The sequence below is a fragment of the Piliocolobus tephrosceles genome, chromosome 21 (genome assembly GCF_002776525.5).
Source record: "Piliocolobus tephrosceles isolate RC106 chromosome 21, ASM277652v3, whole genome shotgun sequence".
Classification (NCBI taxonomy): domain Eukaryota; kingdom Metazoa; phylum Chordata; class Mammalia; order Primates; family Cercopithecidae; genus Piliocolobus; species Piliocolobus tephrosceles.
In genome coordinates, this window is record NC_045454.1 from 22759086 (window position 1) to 22768898 (window position 9813).

Here is a 9813-nt window from a genome sequence, read left to right on the forward strand (position 1 = left end):
AAAAAAAAAAAAAAAAAAAAAAAGACACGGTTGTGCTCTGTTGCTCGGCCTGGAATGCAGGAGTATGATCATAGCTCACTGCAGCTTCAAACTCCTGGGCTCAAGCAATTCTCCTGCCTCAGCCTCCTAAGTAGGCAAGACTATAGGTGCATACCACCACAGCTGGCTAACTTTTAACTTTTTTTTTAAAAGGCAAGGTCTTGTTATGTCGTGATTTTATACTCCTGGCCTCAAGCAATCCTCTTGCCTCTGTCTCCCAAAGGGCTGGGATTACAGAGGTGAGCAACTGTGCCTGGCCCTACTTTTTCTTTAAATAAACCATGGGAAAATTTCCATCAATACAGAAAGAAATAAAACAAGTTGTTCAACTTCTCAACCCTCCCTCACAGGTGTATGACATAAGAGGTTAGAAAAAGCAAGTCTCAGCTGGGCGTGATGGCTCATACCTGTAATCCCAGGACACTGGGAGGCCAAGGCGGGTGGATCACTTGAGATCAGGAGTTCAAGACCAGCCTGACCAACATGGTGAAACCCCGTCTCTACTAAAAATACAAAAATTAGCCGGGCGTGGCAGCGTGTGCCTGTAATCCCAGCTACTGGGGAGGCTGAGGCAGGAGAATCACTTGAACCTGGGAGGCAGAGGTTGAGTGAACCGAGACCACACCATTGCACTCCAGCCCGGGTGACAGAGCGAGACTCTGCCTCAAAAAAAAAAAAAAAAAAAGCCAAGTCTCCTTCCCTGACTGTCAAAGGTTTGTTATAATGAAGCATCCCAGAGGAAAAATGTGTCTTTTTTTTTTTTAAGTTTTGAGACAAAGTCTCACTCTGTTGCCCAAGCTGCAGTGCAGTGGCGTGATTTTGGCTCACCGCAACCTCCCCCTCCCGGGTTCAAGTGATTCTCCCACCTCAGCCTCCCGAGTAGCTGGGACTACAGGCACGCGCCGCCATGCCTGGCTAACTTTTTTGTATTTTTTTTTTCAGCAGAGACGGAGTTTCACTATGTTAGCCAGGCTTGTCTTGAACTCCTGACCTCGTGGTCCACCCACCTTGGCCTCCCAAGGTGCTGGGATTACAGATGTGAGCCACCGCACTCAGCCAAATGTGTCTATCTTTATTACAATTACATTCAGCTTTCATTTGACCAAATAAGGCTTTACCATACCCACCAATTCTGCAACTTCCTTTTTCAACTTCCCAGTCCATCCTGAACAGCATGGCAAGTCAGTCCAACTGTAGCTCCCTGATTCCTAACGGTGCCCCGGATGACAGTATATGAATATATGCTGACTCTACTTGGTAAGTCCCCTGATAAATGAGTACAGCTTGGTTTCAGGTTTTGCCACTACAATCAAGGTCACAGTGAACGTCTTCACCCAATCTTGGCAAACTTTGGAGAGCACAGCCATGAGGAATGTTCCTCACCGGGGGATTGCTGCCATCCAGCAACTTTTTGTGAACTATAAATACCCTATCAGCCTGAGTCAGGTACTCCAGTGGCCAGCTTTAAGGGAAGGCTTTCCTGGAAACAGCACCCCAAATGGTGCAGTGCCACCCTCGCCACGTGGCATGGCTGAGCGCACCCAGCCTAATCACACAGCACTAGGCTTTTAATGCACTTCAGCTCTGCCACTCACAGCAGATGGCTGGAAAGGCCCTGCCGCAGGCCCAAAGCCCGTCACATGGACTGACCACCCTAAATGACATTCTGGAAATCCAGATTCCCATCAGGACCCCACAACTTCCTTGCCCTGGGAAGCGTCTCACTCTGTCACCCGAGCTGCCTCAACCTCCCGGGGTCAAGCCATCCTCCCACCTCAGCCTCCCAAGCAGCTGGGACACACCAGCATGCCTGGCTAATTTATTTATTTTTTGCAGAGATGGGTTTTTTTTTTTTTTGAGGCAGAGTTTCACTCCGTCACCTAGGCTGGAGTGCAGTAATGTGATCTTGGCTCACTGCAACCTCCGCCTCCCAGGCTTAAGAGATTCTCCTGCCTCAGACTGCCCAGTAGCTGATATTACAGGTGCTCGCCACCATGCCCAGGTAACTTTTTGTATTTTTAGTAGAGACGGCGTTTCATCATGTTGATTGATCTCAAAACTCCTGACCTCAAATGATCCAACTGCCCAGCCTCCCAGAGTGCTAGGATTACAGGCACGAGCCACCGTGCCCAGCCCATTTTCAGGTCTGAAAGTGGCTCTTGGCCAAAGTAACTGGACATTGACCAGCCACATGTGGAGGCCACTGTTCCTAGGACAAGCAGCAAATGACCACAGCTGACAAGAGCTTGGATGATCACCCTTGGCACATGCATAGCCCACACATCACCCTCATTCTCCAGGCTTGAGGACATCTGCCAACCCACCCCTGCAGAATCAGCCCTAGGGCAAGTGCTTGATGTGGGGAAACTTAGCTGGTCTCTGAGGCAACCCCTACCACCCTACACACAAGGAAAAGGAGGCATGTTATATGCACTGTCACTGACACACGGACACCGCTTACATACTTCCAGGTGGAAATAAGCTGTAAAAGAGCAGGGAGAAAACCAAACCGCGTGCATGTGCACGTGTGTACATGTTTCGAAGAGGAGATGACAGACGTGTACGTGCACAGGAACTTTCTGGAAGACTTCACAGGAAAACTTTTCTATTTTTTAAATTTATTTTTTGAGACAGGATCTTGCTCCATTGTCCAGATTGGAGTGCAGTGGTGTCACCATAGCTCACTGCAGCCTCGACTTCCCAGGCTGAAGCCATCCTCCCACCTCAGCCTCCTGAATAGCTGGGACTAGAAGTATGAGCTGCTGCGCCTGGCTATAGGAAACTTTACAAAAGCTGCTTCTGGAGGGTTAGCTGGGAATGGGGATGAGGAAATTTTTTTTTTTTTTTTTTTTTGAGACGGAGTCTCTCTGTCTCCCAGGCTGGGGTGCAGTGGCCGGATCTCAGCTCACTGCAAGCTCCGCCACCCGGGTTTACGCCATTCTCCTGCCTCAGCCTCCCAAGTAGTTGGGACTACAGGCACCCGCCACCTCGCCCAGCTAGTTTTTTGTATTTTTTTTTTTAGTAGAGACGGGGTTTCACCGCGTTAGCCAGGACGGTCTCGATCTCCTGACCTCATGATCCACACATCTCGGCCTCCCAAAGTGCTGGGATTACAGGCTTGAGCCACCGCGCCCAGCCGGAAATTTTTTTTTTGACAGTCTCCCTCTGTCGTCCAGGCTGCAATGCAATGGCACACTCACAGCTGACTGCAACCTCTGCTTCCCAGGTTCAAGCGATTCTCCTGCCTCAGCCTTCCAAGTAGCTGGGATTACAGACATGTGTCACCATACCTGGCTAATTTTTGTATTTTTAGTGGAGATGAGGTTTCACCATGATGGCCAGGCTGGTCTCAAATTCCTTACCTCAAGTGATCCGCTCGCCTCAGCCTCCCGAAGTTCTGGGATCAGAGGCATGAGCCACCCACCACGCCCAGCCAGGGTTGAGGAAATTTTACAACGTTTTATCTATTTCTAGACTAGGTGATAAGGGCGTATGACAAAAGAGGTTAGAAAAAGTTCCTTCCAGCCAGGTGCAGTGGCTCACGCCTGTAATTCTAGCACTTTGGGAGGCTGAGGCGAGCAGATCACCTGAGGTCAGGGGTTTGAGACCAGCCTGGCCAACATGGTGAAACCCCATCTCTACTAAAAATATAAAAATTATCTGGGCGTGTAGGGAAAAAATAGGTTAGCCTGTTGCTGTGTTATTATAGATAGAAGTAAGTTTAAGAGACTCCATTCGGCTCTATATTTGAGATGCTGTTAATCTGTGACTCTACCCCCAATCTTGTCCTTGCTAGAAACATTGCTGTGCTAATTAAAGTTGAAAGGATTCTGGGCTGTAAGGAATGTGCTTTGTTAGGCAAATGTTTAAAGCCTGCTTGTGGTTGAAGGTCAGTACCATTCCTTTAAATCTCAGTAAAAGAAAAACATCTGTCTCCTGCCCGATCCTGGGAAAATGGAACATCTTACTGCTAATTTACTCCCTTATCTTTTTGGCAATAAATACTGAGGGAACTCAGAGACCAGTGCCAGTGTGGGTCCTCTGAAAGCACAGCACTGGCCCCCTGGGGCCCTGCTTTTCTCTCTCTATACTTTGTCTCTGTGTCTTTATTTCTTTTCTCAAGTCTCTCGTTTCCACCTAGCGAGAAGCACCCACAGGTGTGGAGGGGCAGGCCACCCCTTCATGGGCGGGGTGGCACATAATTGTAATCCCAGCTACTCAGGAGGCTGAGGCAGGAGAATCGCTTGAATCTGGGACGCAGAGGTTGCAGTGAGCTGAGATCACACCACTGCACTCCAGTCTGGGCGACAGAGTGAGACTCCATCCCAAAAAAAAAAAAAGAAAAACGTAAAAGCTCCTTCTCTGTGTGGGGGCTCCAACTCCACATTTCCCCTCCATGCTGCCCTAGCAGAGGTTTAATAAACAGGGAATTCCAAGGGATCTTCAAGTGTAATTTTGGCAACAAATAATTATTAACTAACACACCTATTTTATTATCTAATCCAGAATAAATGTATCTAATAAATATCTTTTGGAGATCTGGCTATTATTTTAAATGTCCATATCATTTATCTGTTATATGGACCCATCTCTCAGGTGGGTCCCATCTCTCAAGTGGGGCACCCATCTCTCAGGTGCCCCACTTCTTTTTTTTTTTTTTTTTTGAGACAGTCTCGCTCTGTTGCCCAGGCTGGAGTGCAGTGGCACAATCTCTGCCCACTGCAAGGTCCGTCTCCCAGGTTCATGTCATTCTCCTGCCTGAGCCTTCCGAGTAGCTGGGACCACAGGGGCCCGCCACCACGCCCGGCTAATTTTTTTGTATTTTTAGTAGAGACAGGGTTTTACCATGTTAGCCTGGATGGTCTTGATCTCCTGACCTCGTGATCTGCCTGCCTCGGCCTCTCAAAGTGCTGGGATTACAGGCGTGAGCCACTGCGCCCGGGCCCTTGGGGCCCCACTTTTCATTTCAAGCCTCTGTCATTTGTCACCATGGGCCCACAGGTGTCTATAATTCAGGAAAGAGACTGCCCCCACTTCTGCCAGCAGTAGGTTCCTTCAGAGCAGAGCCAGGAGAAATTCAGGCCTCAGCAAAGACCCCCAGGGTCAGCGATCACACAGGCAACCCCTCCCTTAAGCTGCAGTGAAAGCCTGAGTCCTGCCTCCAAGAATAGAGGAAAAGTTGCCCCTCAGGGATCCCAGATTCCCATATACTCACACACGGCCAAGGGCGAGTCCGGCCCAGTAGCCACTTACCTGGCAGAAAGACTTCATCTTGTCTAGAACCTTGTTGACCTCTGGCATCACATCCTTGCCATCTACCAGGATGGGTGTGTTTGACCGGTTCCGAAGAGCCACGTGCAGCACAGCTCGACCCTGGGGATGAGGGTCAGGGTGTAAAGACTGTCCCCTCAACCCCAGGCAGCTATGCTCCCAGCTGGGCATGGTGCCATAGCTCAGCCCTCTATCCACTAGACAGGCAGGCCCTGAGGTCTCTGTTAGCACCATGATCTTGTTCCAAGAACCCACTGTATGTTTACAGGAGTAGGAGCTCCCCAAGGACTTATGTGTTGCAGACAGTCAGGAGGAGATGGGGGTGGGGACCCATATATGCCTAGGACAGGCCCAGAGGGCCTGCCATAGGTGTTCAGGGCATGAACAGTGAGAGAAAAGAGCAACAGTGGGCAAAGGCAGAGAATGGTGACAACATATGTCAGAAACAAGCAATAAATGCTTTCAGAAGCCGGGCGCCATGGCTCAAGCCTGTAATTCCAGAACTCTGGGAGGCCAAGGCGGGTAGATAACTTGAGGTCAGGAATTCAAGACCAGCCCGGCCAACATGGTGACATCCTGTCTCTACTAAAAATACAAAAATTAGCCAGGTGGGGTGGAACACACCTGTAGTTCCAGCTACTCGGGAAGCTGAGGCAGAGAATCGCCTGAACCCATTAGACAGAGGTTGCAGTGAGCCGAGATCACACCACTGCACTCCAGCCTGGGCGAGAGAGCGAGACTCCATCTCTAAATAAATAAATAAATAAATAAATGCTTTCCAAAGATGAGTGCTCACTAAGCCTGAAGTAACCTCATCCTCCCAATGCGTGTCCACGGTGTTTACTGGCACCTTTTAGGCAGTGTCCTCAGCTCCTTGGATTTGCAGCAAGGTATGCAACTCAAGCTTCCCTCACCAAGCAGCCCGACAACTACCAACTGCCAGGAACCAAACCAGACTTGAAGTCTGTGACCGGTGCCAGGCGGTTGGCCCGGCCACGCGAGTGAAACGGCCTGAAGCCAGCAGAGGAGTCCTTGAGGGAAGGTCTAAGCTGGGCAGGAAAAGGATCATCTTGGGATTCCAACCCAGTGAGAGGGCTTGCTAAGGTGGAAGGTTTCACGCCACCCCACCCTCACCCTGCCATACCCCATTCCTGCCCCACATTTTATAGGTGAATGTACTCCTCCAGAAAGCCTTCCTTGATTGCATCCTCTCTCAGCTTAGACCCACAATGCAAGACAGGTTGAGTGTGAATCTCCACTTTGCCTCTTACAGCTATAACATCTTAGATAAGGGACGTGACCTCTGAACCTCAGACTGCTCACATGTAAGAGGAGGATAATGACATCGTGAGGACAGAGTCTGGGTGCTCAGTGTCCATTATACCTCCAGGCTTGGCTCCCATACTGAGTCAGGAACAGAGGTCCCCAGGCCTGGCCTCACCACTGCTTCCTACTGACTCCTATTGCTTGAGTAGGCTGAAGTCTTTAGTGACTTAAGATCCTTCTTGTTGCTACTAAAACTTGCAGCGAGGATATATTCGAGTTAACTTCTCCAGGAAAATGTCAGCCTTGAGAAAGTCTCCCTCTGGGTATGAGATGTCCTCCTCCCAGGCAGACACTGGGAACTGTTCCAAGGAGCTCACCAAACCTAGACGGCCAATCTTGTGGAAGACACACCCTAAGCCCTGCTACAAGCAGGAGGAAAAAGGCCTTCAGGCCCCTCATTAAGCAAAAGCATTGCCCAAGAGAAGAGGTGAAGACACAGGGTAATGTGGCTAACAGTCAGATAAACCCCAAAGGGAAGGAAGGAGGCCCCAGAGGATATGTGGGGCCTGCTCACCTCGGTGTAGTTGATCTTCTCACCATTGAACATCCGCTCCCGGGCGGCCTCCACGCCCCTGGACTTGGCCTAGGAAGAGACGATACTGAGGCCTGGTCCCACCCAAACTGACCATCCCAAGTGTCAGCCCCCGAACACAAGGCTTGGTGCTGTCCCCAATGAGACAGACAGATGGCTGCCGCCTGGTTCTCTCTCCCACTGTCTGGGAAGGGTCTACTCAGACATCAGACACTGGGGTCCCTGGGATGCTGCTTAGAACCTAAGCCAGGGCAGGTGCCTCACCTGCACAGAGGAGGTCACCGAGGTCTAATGAGAGGAAAAACTCAAGATACTTAAGGTCCTGGGGACACCCAGGAGCCCAGCTCGCCCATCACTCTGTCGGTTACCAGTTACACCTCCCCAAGCAGAACATTACCAGGTCCACCAGCATCCGCATCACATCCTCCGTCACCAGGTTCTTGGAGTAATCCAGCAGGATATGCCCATGGTTGGTGTTGAGGGTCAGGCTGCAGAAAGATGGAGATGCTGCTGACCACACCCTGGTCTCCCTAGTGGGAGACCTGTCCTGAGCAGTAGCTGTTCCCAGAAGAAACATCCTCCCCGACCCACACCCCACAAGGGCCACGGCCACCCAGCACAGCGGTGATGTCTGTCACCTGTTGGCCCACCAGGATGATCTGCAACAGCAGCACAGAGAAAGAAGCCATCCTCACAGACCTTAGATGCAGGCAGACCCTGGGTGAGGAGTCTGGACTGAAGGCGGGGACCACCCCCTCCCAGGGCTTCCACTCTCTGCCCTAAGTTACTCAGGCACCCATCCAGATGACAGGGATGGCCACTGGGACGTCTAGTCCAGAACCACAGTCGTTCCCCGCCCCTCCTCCACCAGCATCAGTGATCAGAGCTCGCTCCGCCACACCCCGGCCCATGATTTCCTCCAATGCTCCTTCCCACTCCCCGGTCGTGCACAGGTCTCTTCTGCAGGAATCACGCCCGACGTCTCCATCCTTCCATCAAGCTCCCTCAAACCCCACGTCCGGGCTGCCCGCCCGGCAAACGGTCCCAAGCCCATGTGGCCAGGAGCGGATGGAAACGGACAGCCCTTTCCCGCTTGCTGCGTCAGCCAGGGCCTCTCCTCACAACTGCGAAAGGAGCCCCTGCTCAAATGGCCGGAGCTGCACGGGGTGGGGGAGGGGAAACGTCCCCAGGTAGAGGCCCGTTTTTCCTCGTGACGAAGCAGACCCGGCGCCGAGACCCCCGGCGAGGCCGCAAGCCCCCAGGAACGCACTCCAAGGAGACTCCAAGGACGAAGTGCGGCCTCTGCCTGGGCCCCAGTCCGTGGCCTGGAGGTGGGGGGCGGGGGTCCCCGGGCACCACTGCCCCCGCCTCCAGACCCCATCCCCGCGTGCCCGGCTCCGGGCGCCGCGCGTGGCAGCCCCCGCCTCCGGCCCGCCCGCACCTGAAGTGGTTGAAGCGCTCCTTGTTGGCATCGAAGAGGCGGCGCAGGTTCAGCTCGGAGCCGTGCTCGCGATACCATTGCTGCAGCTTCTGGAACTGGGGGTCCCGGGTGAGAGCGGCCATGGCGAGACTAGAAGGTACGCGGACTGGAACGCGCGCCGAGAAGGAAGGAGCGCTGGCAGCGCGCAGCAAGCAAGGCGCGGGGGCGCGCGACAGCCTTTATGGCGCAGGCGCCCGTTCCGGCCCCACCCCTGAGCCCCGGCCCCGGCCCCGCCCCCGACCCGCGCCCCAATACCCAGGCCGGGTGCCCGCTAAGCGACCTTGCCTGCGGCCGCTGATCTGGGGCCTCAGCTCCTCTCTCCCTACCGCCGTTTCGCTGGCTTCTGCCCGGAAGTGGCTGTGGAGAGGGGTGGGCAGAGCCCGGGGATCACTGGAGCCCAGGAGTTGGAGGCTGCAGAGAGCTACCATCGCGCCACTACACTCCCTGTGCACTGGTCGGCTTCATTCATTCATTCGACAAAACTCTACAGATAGAACACCTTCCACGTTACAGGCAGTGTTCCAGGCGCTGTGGATACATATGTGCCAAATAAGCAAGTACAACAGATGATATGTGTCAGGTGCTGGTAAGGGCTATTGAGGAAAAGCAAGATGAAAAGGGTGCTGAGAATCCGGGTTGCAATTAAGAAGAAACTCACTGGATGAGCGGTGGCTCACGCCTGTAATCTTAGCACTTTGGGAGGCCGAGGCAGGCGGATCACGTGAGATCAGGAGTCCCAGACCAGCCTGGCCAACATGGTGAAACTTCGTCTCTACTAAAAAAAAAAAAATGCAAAAATTAGCCGGGCCTTGTGGCACGTGCCTGTAATCCCAGGTAACTCCAGAGGCTGAGACAGGAGAATCACTTGAACCTGGGAGGTGAAGACTGCAGTAAGCCACTGTACTCCAGCCTGGGCCGCAGAGTGAGACTCCATCTCAAAAAAAAAAAAAGATGATGAGGTCAGAACGTGAAAGGGAGGCAACAAGATCACATAAGGCCTTGTAAGTCATTGTAAGAATTCTGGGGCTGGGCCCTCTTGCCTATAATCCCAGCACTTTGGGAGGTGGGACAGCTTGACACCAGGAGTTCAAGCCCAGCCTGGGCAAGATAGCAAAACACTGCTTCTAAAATACTAAAAATTAGCGGGGCATGTGGTGGTGCACAC

General features: G+C 52.6%; 1 protein-coding gene across 1 annotated transcript in view; it reads right to left on the reverse strand.

Annotated features, from left to right (window-relative positions):
* GPI (glucose-6-phosphate isomerase) overlaps positions 1–8963 on the reverse strand; it is a 48476-nt gene extending 39513 nt beyond the window's left edge. Inside the window, exons 1-4 of the mRNA XM_023229032.1 lie at positions 8610–8963; positions 7566–7656; positions 7151–7219; positions 5293–5412 (exon numbers count right to left, since the gene is read on the reverse strand). Coding sequence (XP_023084800.1) covers positions 5293–5412; positions 7151–7219; positions 7566–7656; positions 8610–8731 — 402 coding nt within the window. The 5' untranslated portion in view covers positions 8732–8963. The remainder of the gene's footprint in view (positions 1–5292; positions 5413–7150; positions 7220–7565; positions 7657–8609) is intronic.
* Between the last annotated feature and the right edge of the window lie 850 nt (positions 8964–9813).